We start from the raw sequence: 24,493 nt of genomic DNA, 5'->3' as shown, positions 1-24,493 counted from the left end.
AGCCATTATCCCTGTTCTATGAATGTTGAGTGAAAAGAGACACAAGAGAGCATATACTCTATGATTCCAGTTATGTGAAGTTCATTGAAAAAAAAAAAAAAGATATGAAGATAAATATCAAGAGTAGTTATCTTTATGTGGAATCATTGGCTGGGACAGGCCATGCGGGAGCCTTCTGGGTGGTGAAAGTGTTATCATTATCCAGGTAGTGTTATACACATGAGGAATAACCTTGATATGTGCACTTACGATTTGTGGACTTTACTATATGTAGGATAACCGAACAAGGTAAATTCCAGGTCTCCGAGCCTATGTGTATTTTGACAAGACTAAGTGCTCCAAACAGATTGAGGAAACAAAGCATTCTAAAGTAGTTAGTGTGGAGTAAGTATACAGCTCTTGTGCTTTTAACTGCCAGTCATCTCCCAAAGGTTGAAAAGTAACCAAGAGAAAGTCTACCACTAGAGTAGCTATGGGTGTGGCAATTGTCTTGCTTTAGGAATACCCGGGTTTAAATCCTATTGCTATTTTGCTTTTAATGTTTTTAATTTCTCCAAGAGGTATGCAAATAATGACCTTTACCTTATTCAAAATCATAATGGAGCCCCTCTGTGAGGATTTATGAGGCAAATGTTTGTCAAATTCTTAACCTAGTGCCTGATGTGTAACAAAAGGTAATTGCTATCATTTTATTATTCTTACCACCATCACCATTTAAAAAAATTTTTTTTACACCATCATTATTAACAAATGATAGAACAGGGATCTCAAATGATTCTATGTTCAAAAATTCCAAATCCACTGATTAATATCCTTGTGGATATGAATATTTTATTGAATATACACATTTGGCTATGAACTTGTTTTTCACTTGACAACTTCCTAAAGAAACTGAATCCAGTTCTTATGGTTCTGCATTCTTTAGAAAACTCAAAGTCATGGAAATAGTTTTGGCGGTATGTCATAAAAAATTAATTTTGCTTTCAGAATAGTAGGACTCTCATTAAGGTGGTCCTATGGATAATAACTTGGAAATAATTACAAAATACAAAAACAGATAAAAGATATAAAACACTGTATAGTTTAATACCATTTACTTATGCTATCCAATTATAACTGCATTAGAAGATCTCGAAAAGTACACAATAAACTGGTAAACATGGGGACCTTGGGGAGATGAAGGTCACTTGGTAATAACTGTAAACTTTTGTTCATTTAACATAAATTGCCCAGGCCAAGACAGATAGCTTCCTTATTATTTCCTAGGGAACAATGACAGTGGATACTTTTCTAGTCACCATTTTCACGGAAAATAAATTGATTGATTTTATATGTGGAATAAATTCATGTTTGAAAAACGTGTAAGTACAAAATACTTACCCACTTAGCAATTGGACACCCATGAGAGCTTTTTCCTTCTTTCCCCGTATACACTACAATTTCTATCCTTATTGCGTTTCCTTTTTGACCATACCTGAGTACAAAGCACAGTGAAGGGAAAATAATTGCAAATGCGATACATCCTTTAACATCTGAAGGTACAGAAGATATAAATTTACGTAAGTACAGAAATCAAATACCCTGTTCATTAAAATTTACATTTGTTAAAAAATTACTTTTGTGTGGCAGATATTTTTGTTATCCCGTTCTGTTTACTTATCCTTAAAAATCACTTCTTTAAAAAAATGGACTGGCTCAAAGATAAGCATAAGGAGTGTGAATGCAGTGTTGATGGAGGTAATTTTAACTATTTCTACCATTATACAATGATATAAAAATTAAGTATTTCTGGATTTAACAAAGACAGCCTTGCTTTTTAAGTGTCTTGTTGAGTGCCCAAAGGCTTATGTGATGAGTGACTCAGCAGGGACACCAGGATGCTATTCTTTTCCTGGGCCCTAAGAAACATCCGACTTATACTCTTGAGTTTGCCATTTACTTCTCATTTGTTCCCGGAGATGGTCTCTCTCCATTGAGTCAGGTGTACAATAATGAATGATTTTAACAGGGAAGGATATTTCCTCACCTATTCTCCATGATTTCCCTGACAGCAGCAACACTTGGTCCTGCCCCAAGGTGTGTATAATATGGGCCTTTGTCTTTTTGTATAACTCGATCTGTGGAAGGAATAAGATTATTAGACCCAAAGACCTTTACAGAATTGCATAGGGGCAAGGAGGAGTTATTTTTATTAATTCTTTTTTTTTTTTTTTATCAACTCAGAACAATTGATCTTGACAAGGTTTTGGTAAACTTTAATAATTAAAGTCTAGGACAATAGGCCCTAGAATTCAACTTGTTCCTTTCTTGCGGGCACTATTTCATGCTTCCTCTAAGCATCAGAAGAGGAAAAGAAATATTTAAGATGTGGGTCATATTTATTCTATCTCCTGCTTTGAAAGAAATCTATTAATAATTGAAATGCAAAATTAAAAGTTATCTAAGAGCAATACATCTTTAGAAGCGTGGCTCAGAATCCTATTAAAATTGAGCCCAGCAACTGCACCACTAAGAATTTATTCTCCTATACAGTCACATAATTATATATTTATAATGCAAATGTACATAGGAATGTTCTTTGTCACAATTATTTGTAACACCAAAAAAAGAAACACACTAAGCATCTGTCACTAAATGATAGGTTGAATAAATTAAGGGATGCTTATATAGTGGAAAATAATAAAACCGTTAAACCAATATTTACAAACATTGAGCACCTAGGTGGCTCAGTTGGTTAAGCGTCTGCCTTTGGCTGAGGTCATGATCTCTGGGTCCTGAAATAGAGCCCCAGGTCAGGCTGCCTGTTCTCTCCGACCCACCCTGCTCGGCCCACCCTGCTCGGCCCATCCTGCTCGACCCACCCTGCTCATCCTTTCTCTCTCTCTCTCTCTGGTAAATAGATAAAATCTTTAACATTGTTATCATTTAAAGATTTTAATTTTAAGCAAACTCTACACTCAATGCGGGACTCAATACCACCCTGAGATTACAACTCTAGATCGCATGCTCTACAGATTGAGCCGGCCAGGCACCACTGTACTACTTTAAATTTTGTATGAATTATGGGTTTCTCAAAAACAGTATTTTTAACTTGGCCTCTTAGAATCACGTCTAACTAGAATCGCTGATAAATGCATTTCTTGCCATGGTGCACCTATAACGAAAGGTGATTATTTAACCATTTTGACTGGTTATCAGCTACAACATAGGATTACTTCTGTGGCTTCCTAAGATACACTGAACAGATTTTAACTTATTAATGATGATCTAGAGCAGTGGTTCTTAACCAGGGGCAATTTTTCCTGAGCGATCATTTGGCAAATATTTTTGGTTGTTACAACTGGGCAGGTGTGTGTGTGTATTTATTTGTACCCAATGGGTAGAGGGCATGGATCCCACTTAAACAGGCTAGGATGCAGACAACAACAGTCCACCTACACATCAAAGCATTACCTTATCTAAAATGCCAATAGTGCTCAAATTGAGGAACCATGATCCAGAGGTTAATCACTCTTATTTTGCAAGAACACAATACATCCATGGAAATCTTGTTTTTAATTAAAGATTAAAGAGAGAGCACATGCACGAGCAAGGGGAGAGACGGATGGAGAGAATCTCAAGTGGACTCCACACTCAGCATGGAGCTGATGCGAGGCTCCATCACACGACCCTGAGATCAAGACCTGAGCCACATGCTTAACCGACTGAACCACCCAGGTGTCTCTCCATGGAAATCTTTTAGATATGATCATTCCACTTGGGATAATTTCTGAGTGAGTCTGCTTTTTTGTTGTTGTTGTTTTAAAGTAGGCACCATTCCCAGCTTGAACTCAGAACTGGAGATAAAGACCTGAGCTGAAAAAAAGAGTCGGATGCTTAACTGACTGAGCCACCAAGGCACCCCTGCTTTTTTGTTTTTCTTAAGTTCCTATATCTATACAAAAAGCATAGTAACCTCACATGCAAAGATTACAGAAAAATACGTGACAATGCATAAAACAATCACAGGTCCACTGCAGATGCTCAATAAACTTTAAATGCCTGGGTGTCTCAACTACTACATGGTGACTATGTACATTATTATGTAATATATAAGGAAAAAGTCTTGAAACTAAACAATTGTTCTGACATTATGCACACAGTAAAATAAGACTAGCTCAGGTATATACATTTTAATGGCATTTTAAATTAGAGATCTTTTTTCCATTTGTAATGATATTTAGAAAAATACTGTCCCTTTCTTAATTCAGATTTTTGAAACAAGAGCAAGAAGGGTACAAACATAGGCTCTGAAGTTGAAACTACTGTTTTGAATTCCAGTTTAATAATTTACTAGCTGTGACTTCCCCTGTGACTTAGTTTCTTCACTTGTAAAATGGAGATAACACATCTTCCCTTTGTAGGCATGTTTTGAATATGACAAGTCAAGGTCATAGTATAGTTTCAGACTTGCATTAAAGATCTGGAATAGGAGGAGTCATCCTTGCTACACTCTTCTGTCCTTGCTCCAGGAAACTCTCATTCTCCCAGTTGAACCCCTTTGTCAGCATTGTCACCCTTTTCATATTATGAGATCCTTCTAAAAAGAGCATATCCCTGGGGCCTGGCATGTGGTAGGCTGTCATAACTGTGATGAATGATAAGTGGAGAAATGGAAGGATTGATTTCAAAGTATCATATGTACTTTAGATAATCGAGAGCAAAAGGTCATTGCTACACTTCACTATTTTTTCTCCTGTGATTTAAGAAAAAATGATATAGTTTATCCTTTCAAATAATCATTTGCCCATTTTGCAATGTACTTATGAAACACCTACTTCAGGAAAAAAAGCTTCCAATGTTCAAGGCAATCTTAAATCTTTGTGATTTGGAGTTATATTTAAAATTTTTTTAAAATAAGACTTTTAATAATTAACCTATTTTGAACCCAAATAGGTTTATTTCACAAATTCTGTCCTCAAAAATCCTCATATAAAAGCTGAAATAATGAGGGCATGAGCAGCCTAACAAACTTTAATGACACAATCTATTTAATTTCCCTATTACAGCTACATTAGAGTAAATTAATTCTTTTATTTGAGCACTTACATGAAATTTTACCATAGACAGTGACTAATCAGTACAAGGTTGAAATTCAGCATTTCTTGTGTTTCAAATACTGAGCAAATTTCTCATAAAGCCTGTCTAGGGGATGCCTGGGTGGCTCAGCGGGTGAGCGTCTGCCTTGGGCTCAGAGCATGATCCTGGAGTCCTGGGAAGAGTTCCACATCCAGCTCCCTCCATGGAACCTGCTTCTTCCTCTGCCTGTGTCTCTGTCTCTATCTCTGTGTATCTCTCATGAACAAATAAATAAAATCTTAGAAAAAAAAAAGAACCTAAGATTTTCCCAGGACTTTTAACACAATAAAAATTCTAATTATTAGTTCCTGGATGTTCACTTGCAATAACTCCTAAGGTACAAAATAAATATCAATTATGAATTGTTCCATAAATCAGCTAGTTGCATATGCTTATTTTTTATAGACAATCGATATTATACAACAATTTCATATTTTAATATTTCAAAAGGTTCACAAATTCATCAATGGCCAGGACTAGGGATTTTTTTCATATCTAGACATCCTTTGTATCACATAGCAGAAAAGCACTGTCATTGAAAAGAAAGAAACCATTTCCAGTTTTTGCGTAGGGTGGCAATTATAGATATTTTTATAGTTATTTGTTAGGCTGCACATACATTTTATATTCTCTGCATGTATTTTATATCTCACATAAAACTTTTTTTTAAACAAAATGCTTAGAGGTTGAAATTTTTTTAAATATAAGATAGATAATAAAGGAATTCATTCTTATGATATGTACAATAAATAACTTAGGAGACATTTAGCTGAGAGAAATTAGCAAATTTTCCACTTGTTGAAGTTTCAAAATTATGAGTTAAACTTCCTAATTATTTGAGCAAAAGTAATCAAGGTACCGCAGAAAAATGGGTATAGAATCTACTCCATTTTAGCTAGGATATGAATGGGGCAAAGTTGCCACATGTAAACGATAACCCAAAATTGACCTGGTCACAACGAGGCAATTAATGGAGGTAAACATAGCACACACACACACAAACATGCGGGTGCACATGCACTCAGCTATATGTGCACACACTTACCAAGACAGTTGCAGGTTGGCAAATCAGAATCTTTTGTTGTGGACACCAGGTTTTTTGTAGGATTGGTAAAGAAGTTCATGGCATAATCATTAAAACTTTTCTGTGCACTGTCTACTGGGGAAAATTCTGATGCTCCAACACTAGATGAACAGACGTCCTCTTCATTCTTGGTAGAAACCACTGTAATTCCACCTGAACATACCACATTTACATTCCTGAGAATGTGTGCTGGGTCTGGTAAGGGGGTTTCATGAGAGATACCAGGCAATGTTGGCAGTCTCTGATGCATGAGTTGGTCTTGAACATCCCGCTGGAATTGTGTTTGGTCATCGCCGGTCATTACATTAGCACTCTGGTTAGTTGGAGAGGAGGGCTGGAGTAAAGGATGAGCTTTCTGATTGACATTCCCTGTTGGCTGTACCTGAGAACTATATACTTTTTCTGTAAACGCCTGCCCATTGGACTCTGTTTTTAACTGGCATATTGGGAGAGAATCCAACGGTTCAACCTTCATGTTTCTTTCCTGTGCTAATTCAGGATAATAACGCTCAAATTTTATCTGAGTGAGTGGAGGAAACAATTTTTTGTGTTCTAACACTGAACTCGTTTGAGTCAGTGGTTTCCATACTTTGGTTAAAGGAGGAATTTTTCCCAACAGAATGGGAAAATCATGTGGACCAAATTGACCAAATCTTTGAAATTTAGATGCTATCCAAATGTCATGTAATTTACTATACTCATATGACAACTGTTCCTGATTTTTCTGGTCATTTTCTTGACAACTTATGACTACAGTCTTCTTTTTCCGCCGATCTCTTGATGGGGTAGCTCTTGTCTTTTTCTGTGTTGTGTTCTTTTGCTTTGTCAATAATGAGCTATGATTGTTTTGTACACTGGAAGGTGGTTTCTGTTGTATTGTGGCCTTCTCCTGACTACATTTTTGCTGTACATTATATGCAACGAGGCTTGTTGGTGTACTCTCAACCTTTTTGTCTTCTTGTTTTATATAATTGAATTTAATTATGGACGCAAGTTGTGTTAACTGTGTTGCAACATCTTCCTCTATTTTGCTGTGTATTGTATTTAGACCCGATGGATCGTCTTTTAAGTCTATCTTTTTACTGCTGGCCAGTGATTGGTTACAATACCCCAATTTATCACCTGCTGGTGGCAACGGATGCAAATTCTTAGAACTCTCAAGATTAATTCTACTTTGAGCAACATTTTTATTGGTGTCAATTTTAGATGAATTTGAATTTGGTATAAAAAGAGTTATTGAATTTGTGGCTTTTGAACATTCCTGTGACTTGGTAGGTGTCTGGTTAGCAGCTGAGTTGTGGTGTGACTTGGAAATGTTTTGGCCATTGAACACCACCGTGTTGCATGAAGTCTGCTTTTCCAAAGATGGATAGTGATGAAGGCTTTCTGGCTCCCCTTGCAGGTTTGGGTCCTGGAGGTCTTTTCTTACAGAATAGAGGATAGCTTTACAGCTATTAAGCAAACTTTCTGTTCTGTGTTCTGTTTCTTCATCCTTCTCTGACTTTGATGGTGAGGAATTTTCTGATGGAGCTTCTGACAGTTGAGTCAGAGCTTCTATGGCCACCACTTGCTCCAGTGTTAATCTCCTATCTTTCATCAGGGATAGAAGACTTGGCTGAACTGGAGATCCATCTTTTGGGTCTTTACTTGGTATATTATCTAGAGATTTGGGTTGATCACTTTCATTGTGTGTACTAGTATGACTATTTAAGTTGAAAGTTGTAGGATCTGGTAAAGACTTGCAGTTAAAGCCAGGCTTCTGGAAGACTGAAACATTATTTCTCCCCTTGAGATGATCACAGCTCGCACTAGTAGCAATGGAACTCATGGCATTATGGTTGGCAGTGTCTTTCAGGAATTTATAGGAGTTGTTTTCAAATGCCTTGCCAAATTCTTCAATATTGAATTTTTTAAAAGACACATTTGTTTCAGTTGGTAAATAGTGTACATTTTTAATGCCGTTTCTTATAGTTTGTGCAAACAATTTCTGAGGCTCAATTAAGTCAGTAAGGAGGACTTTTTTCTTGTCATCTTCAGAATTTTTAAATTTTTCAGCTTCTGTCACAATTGCCTTAAATTCGCCTTTGACATGATCAGTTAAATGTGATTTCTTGTTTTGCGTCCACTTCTCCACTTCAATACCTGTCATACTTTCTTCATTTTTGGTTACATTTTCGAGGGGAGGTGGGTTTAATTCCAATCTCTGTTCCCCCCCATAACTCCTCCTGTATTCCATGGATTCTGACTTGAGGCCATTTACTGATTTGTTGTCAAAATCTGCCTACAAAATAAACACAGAAATATCTCATAATATTTATGCAAATATTGGAGTAAGAGCCACAGGAACTTAATAATTTACAGGAACTAAATGTAATGCCCCTGAAAAAGATACTACTTTTGCTTTTTGTTTTCAATAAAATACCGAAAGGAGTGTGTAGGGGGGAAAAAATGAAGTACAAACTATCATTAACTCATACCTGGTAATATTTTGGCATACGTATTTGTTTTTCAAAATACTTTTTTTTTTTTTAGGGAAAGAGAACAAGTGTAAGGGGGGGGTTGGGGGTAAAAGGCAGATGGAAAAACTTAATAAATAGTATAGGTAGATTTATTTTTTTAATTTTAAAGCTTTTATTTATTTGACAGAGAGAGAGCCAGAGAGCACAAGTGGGGTGAGGAGCAGAGGGAGCAGGAGAAGCAGGGAGTCCAATGGGGGACTTGATCCCAGGACCCCAAGATCAGGACTCTAGCCAAAGGCAGACACTTAACCAACTGAGTCACCCATGTGCCCCAGAGAGAGAATCTTAAGCAGACTCCATGCTCAGGGCAGACACTGATGCAGGTTCAATCTCACGACCCCAGAGATCATGACCTGAGCCGAAATCAAGAGTTGGATGACTGAGCCACCCAGGCACTCCTCCAAATAAATCTTTAAACTATTTTTATGTTGGTACCATTCAATAGGCAATATCTATTATCTTAATGCAACCTGTACTGAAATACATAATACACACAGAAAAGCATACAAATCCTAAGTGTATAGCTTATAGATTTTTTTCACAAATGAACCCCTAAGCGCCCAAGTTCCAGCCAAGAAACTCCCATCTAGTCATCAGTCCACTGGCAAAGGGTTGCCATTGTTTTGACATCTACCACAGATCTCTTTTGCTTATTTCCAAACTTTAAGTAACTGACTTCCTTTCACACTCAAAACTATATTTGGGGTTCATTCATGTTAAGTGTATTTGCAGTCCATTGATTCTTATTGTTGTATAGTAATTCATTGATTGAATATACTATAACATGCTTATTGATTCTACTGTGGATGGACAGTTGAGTTAATTCTTGGTTTTTGAGTATTCTAAGTATACTACTATAACATACTATTGCTATCGTTTGGTGAACATATACACATTGGGTGGAGTGGAAGTACTAGGTCATCAAGTGTGTAAGTGTATGTTATCTTCAGCTTTAGTAGAAAGGCCAATGAATCTTCTAAAATGGTTACCAACATACACTCCCACCAGTAATTATGACAGTTCTAATTGTTGCACATTCTTATTATCAGTTAGTATGCTCTGTCTTTTCACTTTAGCCATTATGTTTAGTGGAACAGTGTAATTCCTTTAAAAAAAATTTTTAGATGAAATACCCATAAAATAAGATTAACCATTTTACCATTGAAAACTATACATCAGTGGTTTTTAAGCATAGTTACAATGTTATGCAATAATCACCTCTATCTAATTCCAGAACATTTTCATCAGCCCTGAGAGAAACCTTGTATGCATTAAGCAATCACTGTCTATATTCCCTTCTAATCCTTATTTTTTTAATTTATTTTTTAATTTTTATTTATTTATGATAGTTACAGAGAGAGAGAGAGGCAGAAACACAGGCAGAGGGAGAAGCAGGCTCCATGCACCGGGAGCCCGATGAGGGATTCGACCCCGGGTCTCCGGGATCGCGCCCTGGGCCAAAGGCAGGCGCCAAACCGCTGCGCCACCCAGGGATCCCTAATCCCTATTTTTAAAACCCTGAAACACCTCATGCAAAATTACAACATAGGAACTGAGACAGTAGTGGCATTTCCAACTCCTGTCAGGAGCAAATGTAAAGATAACCTACACCTCCTAATCTTTAATATGGCTGTGGACATTCTAGTTAAAACCCCAGGAAGAGAAAAAAATATTAAGATTAGGAGACTTCTTATTCAATGAAGATGATATACCTGAGTCCATAGGCAAACCTGAAGTATTGATGGAAAAACTAAATCAAAGCACAGAATAGCTATAAAATGTGTAAGCGTTACCCAATTCTAAAGTTAAATATTAAATAATCTTTTCTTGCACATTAAACAATCTTAGTAGAAATAAATTATTATCTAATTTCTCGATCAGGATACACAGGTTACATAGGTTATGTTCAGTTTGTCAAAATTCATCAAAATATACAATTCTCATATATACATTCTCTGTATATATTACATTTCAATAATAACTTAAAAAACTGGAATGCCTGGGTGGCTCAGTGGTTGAACGTCTGCCTTAGGCTCAGGGGGTGATCTCGCCGTCGCAGGGAGCCTGCTTCTCCCTCTGACTGTGTCTGTGGCTCTCTCTGTGGCTCTCATGAATAAATAAATAAAATCTTAAAAAAAAAACTAAACTGAAACAATTGTCAATTTTTTAACATACAGGTTAATAAATTAACAGATAAACTTTTATTATTAAAATGGCATTTCAAAGCAGTGGAGAAAGGGTCAATTTCTTAAAAATGACAAGGGTAATATGATCTTTTAATATGTAACAAAAATTCCAGATAAATTAATAATTTAAATATAAAAAGATAAGACAATTTAGAAAGTAGGGAAAATATTCCCAAGCAAGAGTAAAAGGTGAGAAGCCATAAAGGAAAAAAATATTTTAACTAAGTATAATATGAACAATTTTTAAAGCAAAGACACCATAATGTAGTTCTTTGCAAACTGTTGATCATAATCTAGAAGTTCCAATACCAACTTAGTGCTTTGTAACAAGTGGTTTTTCTTAACAAAATTGTACGGAAAAATACAAATACACTACATTTAATAAAAATAAGTATTACAATGTAAATCATTTAAAAAAAATGTTTTATTCATTTAAGTAATCCCTACACCCAGGGTGGGGCTTGCCGTCATGACCCCAAGATCAAGAGTCACATGGTCTTCCAACTGAGCCAGCCAGGCAATCTTCTAATATAAATCTTTCATAGGGCAGCCCCGGTGGCGCAGGGGTTTGGCGCCGCCTGCAGCCTGGGGTGTGATCCTGGAGACCCAGGATCAAGTCCCACATCGGGCTCCCTGCATGGAACCTGCGTCTCCCTCTCCCTCTGCCTGTGTCTCTGCCTCCCTCTCTGTGTCTATGAATAAATAAATAAAATCTTTTAAAATAAATAAAGAACAAATCTTTTATATAATGTGTATGTAAAATAATAATAATAATAATGTGTATGTAAAAAAAAAAAAAAGTGTAAGTGTATGTATGTGTCCGTGCACTGAATCAGGATGTAAAATGTATTGACTTCTTCATACCTATATTTGTCAAAAGAAGGGAGGAGAAATATTACCATAAAAGGGTAAAGGCAAAGGATAGTCTAGGAAAAAATCGATACTACACGTAGATAGCTACTTTTCGTAATGTAAAAGAACTTCCACAATCAACAAGGAAAGGTAAATGAAAAAAAAAAAAAAAAAGAAAAGGTAAATGACTCAGTAGAAGAGTGAGAAAAAGACAGGAATGTGTTCTTTGCTTAAGTGGAAATCCACAGGTTCAAAAGCTGTTTGACTTTCCTAGAAGACAAGCAAATGAAAATAAATGCAACCTTTTAATCTACACAAGTACCAACCAAAACTAAAAATGCAGAAATGTGTGCAAACAAATTATCATGGAATATAATATTTATACTAGAGAAATAAATGCATTCATATTTTGAAATAATGTGCAGCTATCATTCACACATATCAATCTACTGATTGCATGGCAACAGATCCAAAATATATTAACCCATATAAACAAGTTGCAGAAAGCTGGTAGGTAAAACATTACTATTAGTTACTACTACCGCTGGGAAACAGATGTGAGGAAAAGAGGTTTTTTTGTTTGTTTATTTTACTTGATTTTATAAATATGCATATCTAAGACACCGAAACTTCAATGTACACATTCCTCTAGATAAGAAGATTTATGTGCCACAACATAGGACGTTCTCATTAACTAATGAGCTTCATTAAAAACAACTGATCTTTATAATTTAATTGTATCTCCTATAACTTTTCTTTTTAGGAGGCAGGAAGGGGCAGAAGGAGAGGAAGAAAGGAAATCTTCATCAAGCTCCAAACCCAGCACGAAGCCTGAAGTGGGGCTTGATCTCACGACCTTGAGATAATGACCTGAGCCAAAATCAAGAACCAGACACTCGGGGTGCCTGGTGGCTTAGGTTATGATCCTGGAGTCCTAGGATCAAGTCCCACATCAGGCTCCCCAAGGGCTATCTGTTTCTCCTTCTGCCTATGTCTCTGCCTCTCATGAATAAATAAATAAAATCTTTAAAAAAGTCAGACAACTGACTGAGCCACCCAGGTGCCCCTATATCTGATAGGGCTTTTTAAAAACAAGGGGTTTGAAACATGGGGTCTATAAGTACATGAGAACATGCACTACACACTGCCAACTACTAAACCTAACCTTTAAGAAAACAATTTAATAGATTACATTTCAGTAGGGCTGGTAACATTTTCTGTTTTCAGGAATCAACCTGGCTGAACTCTTATGTACTGTTAAATGTGATTATAAGTGTATGTGTATGTGTATGTGCACAGGCATGCACACTGAGAAAATGGTTACTCTTAGTTTCACTTGATGCTGTTAGTGAAACTAAGTGGCCAGAACAAACTGATTTACCACTATGGGGTGGGCTGGGGGGCTGGCGGGGGGGGGGGGGGGGTTGGGGTCATCTGATCCAAAGATGCCATGTAGCCTGAACTTTAGTGTCCTTTTTTAAGAGGTCATGTATATTGTGATGGGGGTTCAATGAGACTCTATGACCAAAGTTATTAGCACAGTAAGGATGAGGTATCAGTAAGAGAGAACACTAACAATTTCATTATCAGAGTTATAATTAAAAGAATGTTGGCTATATTGTAATACACTCTTTACTGCAGGAACTCATTTGATCTTCACAACCCTAAGTTGTGGACCCTGTAAAAGGGGATCAGGGTTAAGAAAAATGCAAATCAAAACAGCAAAGATAACATTTTTCACTTATCAGATTAGCAAACATCAAAATGTTTGACCACCCAGACCCTTGGAGTAGGTTGTGGAGGATATATACCCCCATCTAATGCTGGTATAGTGCAAAATGGTATCAATCCTATGGAGGGGAATTTGGCAATAATTATCAAAATTACAAATTCAACCTCTCCCTTGACACAGCATTTTCACTGCTAAGAATTTATCCTATTTATACTTGCCCTTAATTATATGTTTTGACAACTTTGCATATTTTATTTTTTTTAACAGATTTTATTTATTTGACACAGAGACAGCACAATCAGGGGGAGCAGCCGAGGGAGAGACAGAAGCAGGCTCTTCTGAGCAGGGAGCCTGATGTGGGGCTCAATCCCAGGACCTTGGGATCCTGACCAGAGCAGAAGGCAGATGCTCAACTGAATGAGCCACTCAGGAGCCCCAGTTCTGTATATTTTAACAAGTAATTCATAATACCTGAATGTCCACCTGTAACAGACTAATTCAACTGTGGTATATCTACATAATACCTTGCAGCTATAAAAAAAGAATTCCGTTACTAAAATGCAGATGTCCAGGATATATTATGTTTATTTAAAAAAAAGAGGATCTAGAACCTGCATATACAATGTTTTTTATTTTAATAAAAAGTATGGGGAATTAATATATATATTCATATTTACATAAAGAAACTCTAGAAGAATACAAAAACTAATATGAGTGAAGAGCAAAAGGAGGTCAAGAACGATACAGGAGCTTGGGAACTATTAAACCCAGACCTGACTAAATACTGTTTTGATTTTTTATTTCCTTTATATTTAAGCCAAAATTAAAGCGGTCTATGGAAAGATTTCTAGTACATAGGCGAAAAAAGCTAAAAGGTTATGTAGTACCAAATTCCAAACAAATTAGAATATAAAGAAAGGGTGTGGAGTACCTACACACTTGTTAATATTTGCTAATATTCAGGAAGGCTATGCAAGATTGTCAACATTTGTCGTATAGAAACTGTACTCAGTAGAATACTAGTTAATGTTCAACAATCACCAGATTGGGAACTGAGGAAGAGGAAACACTTTTGCAGGGTAGGCCAATTTTTGTGGTATAAATACTTCCACCATAGTGGATTGTAAATTATCAGTATGACACCTGAGCCAGAGTTAGGAAGAAATGCACTTAATTACTGACCTGGAAGGAGGGGACTCCATCCTACCACCGAGTGTACCATCCCAAACTACTACATGAAACAGGCTCCAGTAACTACATTATGAATTTTTATTTTTTACTGAAGATTTCCTTGACTTTTAATCAAGGAAAATCTGCTTAGATGTGGCATATTCCCGAATAACCACTTTGAATCTCAAAATATTTGTTAACATCTACCTTTCTTAAAGAGATGCCATCTCTCTGAAGGAAGTGAAGTGTTTCACAAATATTGGAATGGTGGCTATTTCACTCCCTCAAGCAGCATATATAGTGACCCAGCATATTCTAGTGACCCAAAATCAAGCCACCCGCCACTGGTGTCTCATCTCTTCCTCCTCTACCACCCCAAAAGTGCCCAAGGGTATCATTTAAAGGACACTAATTCAACATCTCCCAGTTCTCTGTGTGCACTCTATAGTAGTCACAAGGCTCTATGTTGCTCTGGGCCTCTCTTACTCCTTCTGAACCAACAGGAATGTTGATCACCTTAGATCAGATCTGGGTCCAATAGTTGACAAGCACCCTGTTTTCTCATTTCTCCACATTCTTATTGTAGTGATACTCACACCCACTCTTGAATGAGCTCAAATGGTATTGAGCAAAGTGGTATTTTTATTCTGAAACACTGAGTATGCCCTTTGGACAGAATCTGACTGTCACCTCTCCCAACACTCACATTCCATACATGTTGTATTTCCTGTGTCAAGAAACAGCTGCTCAGATCCCTTGGAAAAGCCTTTCAAAGCATGTACAGAGACATATGGTACACGAGACTAGACCTTTACTGCAGGCAGATCAGTTTCTCAACTTGTCTTTACTTTTTTTTTTCCTTTCTTTTTTTTACCGTCTCCACCCCAGTAATCTTTTTTAAAACACTTTTTCCCTAATAGCCCTCCCCAGGAAATTTTAATTCCACAGATATAGTATGTGGTACCATCATAATAGCTAAATTTTTTTTTCACCCTCTACTCGCAACCAAGGACCAATCTTCATCACCTTTGAGGATTTAGAAAAACTAACATGTAGAAGGGCTGCCTGGGTGGCTCAGTGAGTATGCAAGTCTGACTCTTGATTTCGGCTCAGATCATGATCTCACAGTTGTTAAGATCGAGCCCTATGAGAGACCGGAACACTGGCTCCTCGTGGACAATAAAGTCTGCTTCTTCCCTCTGTCCCTCCCCCCACTCATTCTGGATCTCTCTCAAATAAATAAATAATTAAAAAAAAAAAAACTAACATGTAAAAGACAAGGAGCAGCCTGCAAATCATACCTGATTAGAAGTGACACCTACAGGACCTTATGTTCTCAACCTGAAAATTAAGTGTTTGGAGAAAAAATTCAGGAGAACCACTGGTAGCTCCATTCATGTTGACTTTGATGATGCAATCATGCCAGATACAGTATTTGCCCTCCCACATTCCCACAGATGCATGCATGTCAGCTCCTGCTCTGCACAACTGCTTTCGAACAAACCCAAATTGAAATTTAAAAAAAAGATAAACCAGCCATTCACCAAAGCTAAAATAAACTTTTAACACACACACAAATCCTCCCTCAAAGGGGATTTGCAAGTTACCTTATATTCCTACAGAAGTAAAATTGTTTAGCTCTTTTCCTTTAGGCATAAAGAGCTCACATACCCTACCAAGTTTGTAGCCCTAATATTTGAGCTTTGCCTCTGTTCTGCCTCTCCAGTTTGCCTATATCTGCCCTGTAAGATGTTCAAAGTTCATAAAAAAGGAGGGCAGGGGGTGGGGGGATCTAAGGGACTGAGTCTGCACTTGTCCCACTTGTCCTACCTTGGCGCCATAAAACCTCATGGCTCTTCCTTGCCTGGGCTGAAGAAAAGCCATCCAAGAGTCCTTAAGAGTTGCTTTCCGCTCGATCCACCAGATCCAGCCTTCTTTTCTATTCTAATTTTTTAACTCCTATTCCCCAACAAAAACTCCACCCTCATTTGGCCACAGGGTCTCAGGATCCAAATTAAATCCTTTAACTTGAGGGTGGGGCAGAGGAAGGGAAACATATTATTAGAGGGAGGGACAACTTCTATTTAATCCAAAAACTCGTTGATTGTAGATTGGTTCTGAATGTATACAAAACTGACCTAAGAACCATACCTCTCTAGTCTCAGGGGTCCTTGCTCCTAACGTCTTCCTCTGGAGCTTTGAGCCAGTACAATTCCTTCTGAGTCAAAAAGGCTAAAAAAAACCCTCTCAGACCCCCAATTTGCCTCAAGCAATCATCCTATCAGATTCCCTCCTCATTCAAACATCTTAAGTGGCTAACTCAAATCCAATCATTCCTTAACCTGCTCTTTCTTTTGTAGGCCTCCAAAGAGAGTCTCAACTGAAACTCTAAAATCTGGGACTTCCTTGGTACTCCCTTCTTCTGGGTCTGTCCCCAGGTGGTAGGTGTGTCCCCCTGAGCCTCCAATTTAGAGGATTCCAAAGCCAAACCCACTGCCTATTCATTCTTCACCTTTTCCGTGAACAACCTTACCCATGCTTGAAGTTCATAACCAACTCTTGTGAACAGAGTAATTTCTTCTTTATACTTTTTGAGTACCTTGTTTCCTATATTTCTCAGAATGGGGCTTTATTGGAATCAGAAAAACCTTGGCTACTTTCCCTGTTCCATCACTTACCAACCATGTGGCCTAGAGTAAGTCCTTGCTCTATGAAGCCTCCTTGAACCTCAGTTCTCTTAAAATAAATCAGGACTAGAAAGCAAGTTTATTGTGAAGAATAAATGAAATAAGGTATTTATACACATTGTTGGGCCTTACTACATGTGGAAATGAACTATTGACGCGGTAAAAACCTATTAGGTAGTTCTTTTTTGCTACAGGTCCTTCAACATAGAGCAAAACCTACTAATTGCAGTCTCAAATTCACAATTAAGAAAAAAGAATATTTATTAGTAGTTATTATTCATATATTGAGCATTGACTACTTAAGAGGCATTATCATTAACATTTTATCAGAATGCTCTCCTTTGCTTCTCCCACTAAGGGTAGGAGTATTTCCATTCTCCTGATAAGGTTTAGAAAGGTTAAGTAACTAGGCAAAGTCAAATCAATACTCTCAGAGCCAGAATCAAACCAGGTGTCTCTTTCGAGAACTTAGTGTTTAACCCCAAGGCACTGCTCTTTAATAATTAACATTTATGATGAATTCCATTTGTTACTAATTTTTAGTAATGTTTACTGACCTAAGATTACCACAGGTGCTTAAAACATAAAAGAACAACTCAATTCCTATGATTGTTTCTTTTCTTAGACTATGTGAATTATTGTTTTTCTGAACCCAGTGGCCTACTTTCATTCACCTGTTTTTAAGTTGTAACAGTATAGCATTGCTATGCAAAATACTACCACCTTTTGTGCAAATTCAGTATGTGTACACAGGGTTCATACCAGGTTATGAAGGAGAGGAGAAATTAGAATCCAATTTACAATCCAGCTCTTGAGGATATGATCAGAGGTCACTATTTTCTCTCTAAATGTTCCCTAGACTATAAGCCTCCTTACTTTTGGATAAATCAGATTTATCTTTTTCCTAACTTTTTATTCAAAAATTTCAGTTTCATATCACTAGAAGGCTCATTGAAAACTTTTTTTTTTTAATTTTAAGTAGGCTCCATGCCCAGTGTGGGGCTTAAACTCACAACCCTGCGATCAAGAGTTGCATGCTGTAACTCAGCCAGTCAAGTAACCAAAAACTTATAGGTATCAAATAATACCCCAAAGTGAAGTTCCACATTCTTTTAAAAAATAATGAAAAGAATAAAAAAAATTGCCAATTATCTAATTCAATCAGACAAGAGTCAATCGCACTAATTTTACAAATGCAATTTATATGCACTCACAACCTGTCAAGTTTCATGATGGAAGATAGGCTCCAAATACCTTTTTTTTAGGGCATTTAAATGCTCAGGATTTCAGGAGCCTGGTCTTATGACAAATCCTGTTTTCCACTAGGGTTTAGCCTCTATCAAGTCATTTTGCCTGGAATGCTCCCTCATGATCAAAGATAAATTCAAGGACCTTGCCTTACCCAACTTCATCCAGGAGTCCATCAGATAACTAGTTAATTCATGATTCTACAAAGTACTAATAAAGATTTCAATTTTCATTCTTTCCAATATTGCTCATGTGACTTTGGCTCTCTAGTCCCTTCCTCAATGTTTCCCTTTAAGGAGAAAAAAGAAGGGCAGCCTGGGTGGCTCAGTGGTTTAGCGCCGCCTGCAGCCCAGGGCATGATCCTGGAGACCTGGGGTCGAGTCCCACATCAGGCTCCCTGCATGAAGCCTGCTTCTCCCTCTGCCTCTCTCTCTCTCTCTCTGTCTCTCATTAATAAATAAAATCTTTAAAAAAAAAAAAAAAGAAAAAGAAGCGTCTATTTCTGTCTAGGCTTTCTAAGAACATTAGCTCCAAGAATACTGAGTATTTATTTAGCACTTAGCTGGTGATGCTATGCACAGAGAGATTTACACATTCCTAACAGAAAAATCAGTGAACATTCTGCAGCCAAAGTATCAAGATCTGTAAATCTTTCCCTTCTAGCTGCCTCCCCACAGGCTATAACAAACTCCTGTCTTTTCTATCTAAAGAAAACAAAACCCTCCATCCCTCCATAAGTATTTAGCTCTCACCCTCTATCTCACTGCACCATTTTACAAAAAATGACCTTCAAATAATTGTCTGCAATCCCTATCACACACTCTTCAGCCCACTATAATTAGGCTTCTGCTGCCACCACCTCATTGAAACTGCCCAAGCCTCACCAGTGAAGTCCCAATTGTCAAATTCAATGGACAGCCAGAATATGTTCTAATACTGTTGCTCACATCTTCAAGCTTGTCCCTTCAATTCTCAACACATAATTTCCAGTCTCCTTTGCTGGCTTTTCTGCCCACTTATACCATGTTTTCGTTTGCCTTCTCTCCAGGCTCCCCACTAATCTAGAAGTAGGCCTCCAGTCTACACCTATTTGCTGATGATTCCCACAGCAAGTCATTCATCAACTGGACATCTTCATTAGACAATTAAAACTCAACCACATTTAAAAGTTAATGAGTTATCTCTACCTCAACCCTGCTTTAACCCCAGAACTCCCCTAACATAATAACTCAGGCATCTCCTTGTTAGCTTCCTACATTCAACATCCAAATTCAGCCAATGAATTCAGCGGTCTTACTTGAAACCTCTTCTTTTCATCCTGTGTTCTTCATTCCTACTGCTTTTGCCTCAATGTTCATTCTACAAATATTTATTTACAAGAATATCCATAACATGCTGTAGGCATGGTTAATGGGAGAGTTAACATGAGAGGTACCAGTTCTTATGAACAGTACATTTTTAAAAATCTTATTAATTTTTGTGAGGCAGAGAGATTGGGAGGGGCAGAGGGAGAAGAAGTGGACTCCCTGCTGAATTGGGGGTGGGGGGTGGGGCGGGCGCAGCCAACTAGAAGCTAGTTTCCAGGATCCTGAGATCATGACCTGAGCTGAAGGTAGCCACTTAACTGACTGAGCTACCCAGACACACCTGGATATCACATTCTAATAAATGTTAGGTAATAAGCATTTTCAGAACGTAATCTTTCACCTACTTCTCCTGGGGATTAACCTCAGAATTGGGACTGGTTTCTAGTCTGTAGGATTCCGAAACCGGCATGTATTGTAATTCTAAGGAAGCACTGTCTAATGGAAATACAATTGTGGGCTACAGAATTAATTTCAAAAAGTGTTTAGGAGGTATATTTCTTAAAAGTAAAAAGAAACAGGTGGAATAAATTTTAATATGTTTCTTTTTAGGCCACAATATAAAAATATAATTTCAATACGCGATATCAAAATTAATATTTTGCCTTTTCTATATTAAGTCTGAGAAACGCAATGTATATTTTATACTTATTGCAAATTAATTCATAGTTAAATTTTCATTGGTTAAAGAAAAATGCAGTGGTAACTGAAGCAAAGCTGTGTTTGATAAAAAATATTTTACTTTAATTCGGTTTTAAATTTTAAATCCATTAAAATTAAATAAAATCAGTTTCTTAGCCTTACCACCCAAATTTCAAGTATCAGATATGCAGTTATTTACAGAGATCATTTTAAATGCAAATCTCATTGCTTTAGGCTGCATTCCACAAGCACCTGGCTAAACATCAACATCACCTTAGGAGTTTTTAGAAAACGAAATTCTAAAATAGCCCCAGCAAGGTTTCCTGAGTCTGAAGGTAGAAACTCCATTAAGAATCAAAGAGCAGTGTGGTAAGGGAAGTGGAACCACTAACCACCAGAGCAAAATTCACATTTTTCAGTACAACAAGGAATCTGTCCAAGATCCTACCCTTGGCCAAATTTTACAGAATGCATCTTGCAACAGCAGTATCCTCAGACCAGCCCCACCCCCAGCCTTGCTTCCCCCAAGGCTATTTTGAACTGCCCAGTCCTTTCTTGAGCAGCCGCTTGAAAGTAGAATGCCCTTTCGCCCTACAACCTGCCCCACATCGATTTTGCCCAAAAAACACCTAGAACTAGAAGAAAGGTATCTGTAAGAAAAAATCAACTATTTTTAACAATTCCCCAGCTGGGAGACTCAAGTATTTCTTATCCCCTAACCAGGATCAGATAAAACTGAACACTCCTTCCTTTACTATCTAGGCACAGATATTGATCATAGCAATTGATTGTACCTACTTATCTGTTTGCAGTACTGTCTCTTCATCCTGGACTTTAGTCCTCAGAGGAGAGATCTTGGTGATTGTTCTCTAGGCTCACAGTTGTGTTTTATTTTGGGAACAAATGGGAAAATCTAAGTATACACTAGATATTAGATAGTATCAGGAAATCTTAATAATGGTATGATTGTATGGTAGGATTAACCTTAAAGATGATAACCTGCAACTTTCCAATGGTTCTTGTGCAAACAAAAAGTCAAATATTGGATTATGATAATGGACATAGTGGTGTTCATTGCATTATTTTCTCAACCTGTTTTCTGCTTAAAATATTTATTTAAAAAGCTGGATGATTATCATAAGAATAAATAAGTATACAAATGAATTTAAAGAAAAACCAAAAAAACAAAAACAAAAAAACCCAAAAGAGAAGAAAAACTACAGGGTGGTTTAAACTGAATTTAACTGACCAATTTAGATTTATTGATTTGTAAATATTATTTTAGAATAAAGGAATAGTTCTTCCTTTCTAAATGCTAAATTTTCAAATGCTTGTTTTCAGAAGGTGGCTCTTCTAGAAAGAGATACCTCAACTGGCAGAACTGGTTAGGAAAAGTTAATTTAGATAAACTTGTTCTAGTTTTTCCTTGCTTCCTGCAAAACAGTCTCCAGGACCTCATGTACACCTTTCTCCTTAACCAGAGCTCTGGTATTCTACTACCTTATGTCTTTTTTAATTTAAATTTATTTTTCTTAAGATTTTATTTTTATTTAATTGACAGAGAACAAACAGGGGAAGCAGCAGGCAGAGGGAGAGAGAGAAGCAGGCTCCCAGAGGAACAGGAAGCACAACATGGGGCTTGATCCCTCCTATCATGACCTGAGCCAAAGGCAGACATTTAACCAACTGAGCCACACAGGTGCCCCCTTACTCCTCTATTAATACATGATTCAGCCTTGGCAAGTCAAGAAGAGAAACCCAGATAAGCACTTACAATCAAAATCATGAAGCTAAGAGGTACGACACACCAATACAAATTCCCATCATGAGCATACTCCTTTTTTCGTCGTATTTCCATAAAATAAGTACAATGATGGAAATTTTGCCCTTTTTCCTTCTTTTAGAAGTAAGAATTAAAAAAAAAGATTTTATTTATTCATTTGAGAGAAAAAGAAAGGGCAGGGGTAGGGAGAGGGAGCAGCAGACTCCCCACTGAGCAGGGAGCCTGACATGGGACTAGATCTAGATCCCAGGACCACAGGATTATGACCTGAGCAGAAGGCCGACTAACAGACTGAGCCATCCAGGAGTCCCAGAAGTTAACAATTTTAAAATATTTCCCGATTTAGATATTTCCTTAATAAAGAAAAGGAATTTAAAAACCATATACAAGAATGTTTAGGGAAGATTGTGTAATTTGTATTGTTTAACAGCAAATATTTCAAAAACAATACAAGACTAGGTGAATAAAGTATGGTATGATACATACGTTTTGCCATGAAACGGCAAAAGATCCAAAACACTTCATGAAAAGACCAGTTGAAGAGGAATATATGATACAGTTTTCTGTGTGTGTGTGTATGTGGGGACGGTTGAGGAGAAATCTCTAAGTGTAGGTTTAAAACATCTGAAGAAGGGCACTTGGCTGGCTAAGTCAGTAGAACATGTGATTCTTGATCTTAGGGTTGTGAGTTCAAACCCCATGTTGGGTGTATAGATTATTTAAAAATAAAATAATAGGGACGCCTGGGTGGCTCAGCGGTTTAGCACCTGCCTTCGGCTCAGGGCATGATCCTGGAGTCCTGGGATCGAGTCCCACATCATGCTCTCTGCATGGAGCCTGCTTCTCCCTCTGCCTGTGTCTCTGCCTCTCTCTCTCTCTCTCTCTCTCTCTCTGTGTGTGTGTGTGTGTCTTGTGAATAAATAAATAAAATCTTCAAAAAATAAATAAATAAAATAAAATAATAAAATAAAACATCTGAAGAAATACCCAATAAAAGAAGTCCTGAGGTTATTGCTGTGAAATAAAAGAGGGAAGAAGGGAGAAAGAAGATGGGAATTGTAACTTTTAGCACTTTGATATTTTAATTTTTTTCAACTAGTATCTGTTCTTTTTATAATAAAGATTTTTAATTATAAATGCATGGAGCACCTGAGTGGCTCAATCAATTGAGCCTCAGACTCTTGATTTAGGCTCAAGTCATGATCTCAGGGTCCTGGGTAAATAGCCCTATGTTAGGCTCTGAGCTCAGCACAGTCTGCTTGTCCCTCTCTTCTGAAACTCCCTCTCAAATAAATAAATACCTGCAACTCCCTCTCAACTCTCTCCCAAATAAATAAATTAAACAAATAGATTACAAAGGCATACAAAGCTGAAATAAAATCCAGAAAACTACATCTGCCAAAGTCCAGTATTAATTTTCTACAAAAAGATGTTTCGTTTCATTATTAATAAATAAAATTAAGGACCTAAATTGATTTTTTTCCCCAATGACTACAATGCAGATGGACAACAAGTACTGGAAGAGGTGCTAATCATTAATATTATTATTTATTTATTTTTAAGATTTATTTATTTTTCATGAGAGACATTGAGAGAGAGGCAGAGGGAGAGGCAGGCAGGCTTCCTGCAGGATCCTGATGTGGGACTTGGTCCCAGATATCCAGGATCATCCCCTGAGCGGAAGGCAGATTCTCAACCACTGAGCCACCTAGGTGTCCCCCCTATTATTATTACTTTTTTTAAGTAGGTTCCACAACCCTGAGGACCCTGAGAGATTAAGAGTCAGATGATCTACCAGCTGACCCAGCTAGGTGCCCCAGTGCTAATCATTATTAACCATCACAGAAATGCAAATAAAAAACAAAATGAGATATCACCTCCATGAGATAGCAGCATTATTCACAACAGCCAAGGTAAGGGAACAACCTTAGTGTCTCTGGACAGATGTAAATGTGTATGTGTATGTATATGTGAATACATGTACACACACACACACACACACACACAGGGATATTATTCAGTCTTATAAAAGGAAATCCTGTCATTTAAAACAACATGGATGACCCTTATGAGTATTATGCTAAGTGAATTTTGAAAGACAGAGAAAG

At 37.3% G+C, this 24,493-nt stretch overlaps 1 protein-coding gene across 1 annotated transcript in view; it reads right to left on the bottom strand.

Moving 5' to 3' along the window:
* TET1 (tet methylcytosine dioxygenase 1) overlaps positions 1-24,493 on the bottom strand; it is a 139,122-nt gene that overhangs the window by 51,119 nt on the left and 63,510 nt on the right. The window contains exons 4-6 of the mRNA XM_038534146.1: positions 6,164-8,483; positions 2,027-2,117; positions 1,381-1,474 (exon numbers count right to left, since the gene is read on the bottom strand). Of these exons, the coding sequence (XP_038390074.1) occupies positions 1,381-1,474; positions 2,027-2,117; positions 6,164-8,483 (2,505 nt within the window). The remainder of the gene's footprint in view (positions 1-1,380; positions 1,475-2,026; positions 2,118-6,163; positions 8,484-24,493) is intronic.

The sequence above is a fragment of the Canis lupus genome, chromosome 4 (assembly GCF_011100685.1).
Source record: "Canis lupus familiaris isolate Mischka breed German Shepherd chromosome 4, alternate assembly UU_Cfam_GSD_1.0, whole genome shotgun sequence".
Lineage (NCBI taxonomy): Eukaryota > Metazoa > Chordata > Mammalia > Carnivora > Canidae > Canis > Canis lupus.
The sequence above is the reverse complement of the archived record's forward strand: the minus strand, read 5'-3'. Positions and strand labels throughout refer to the sequence as shown.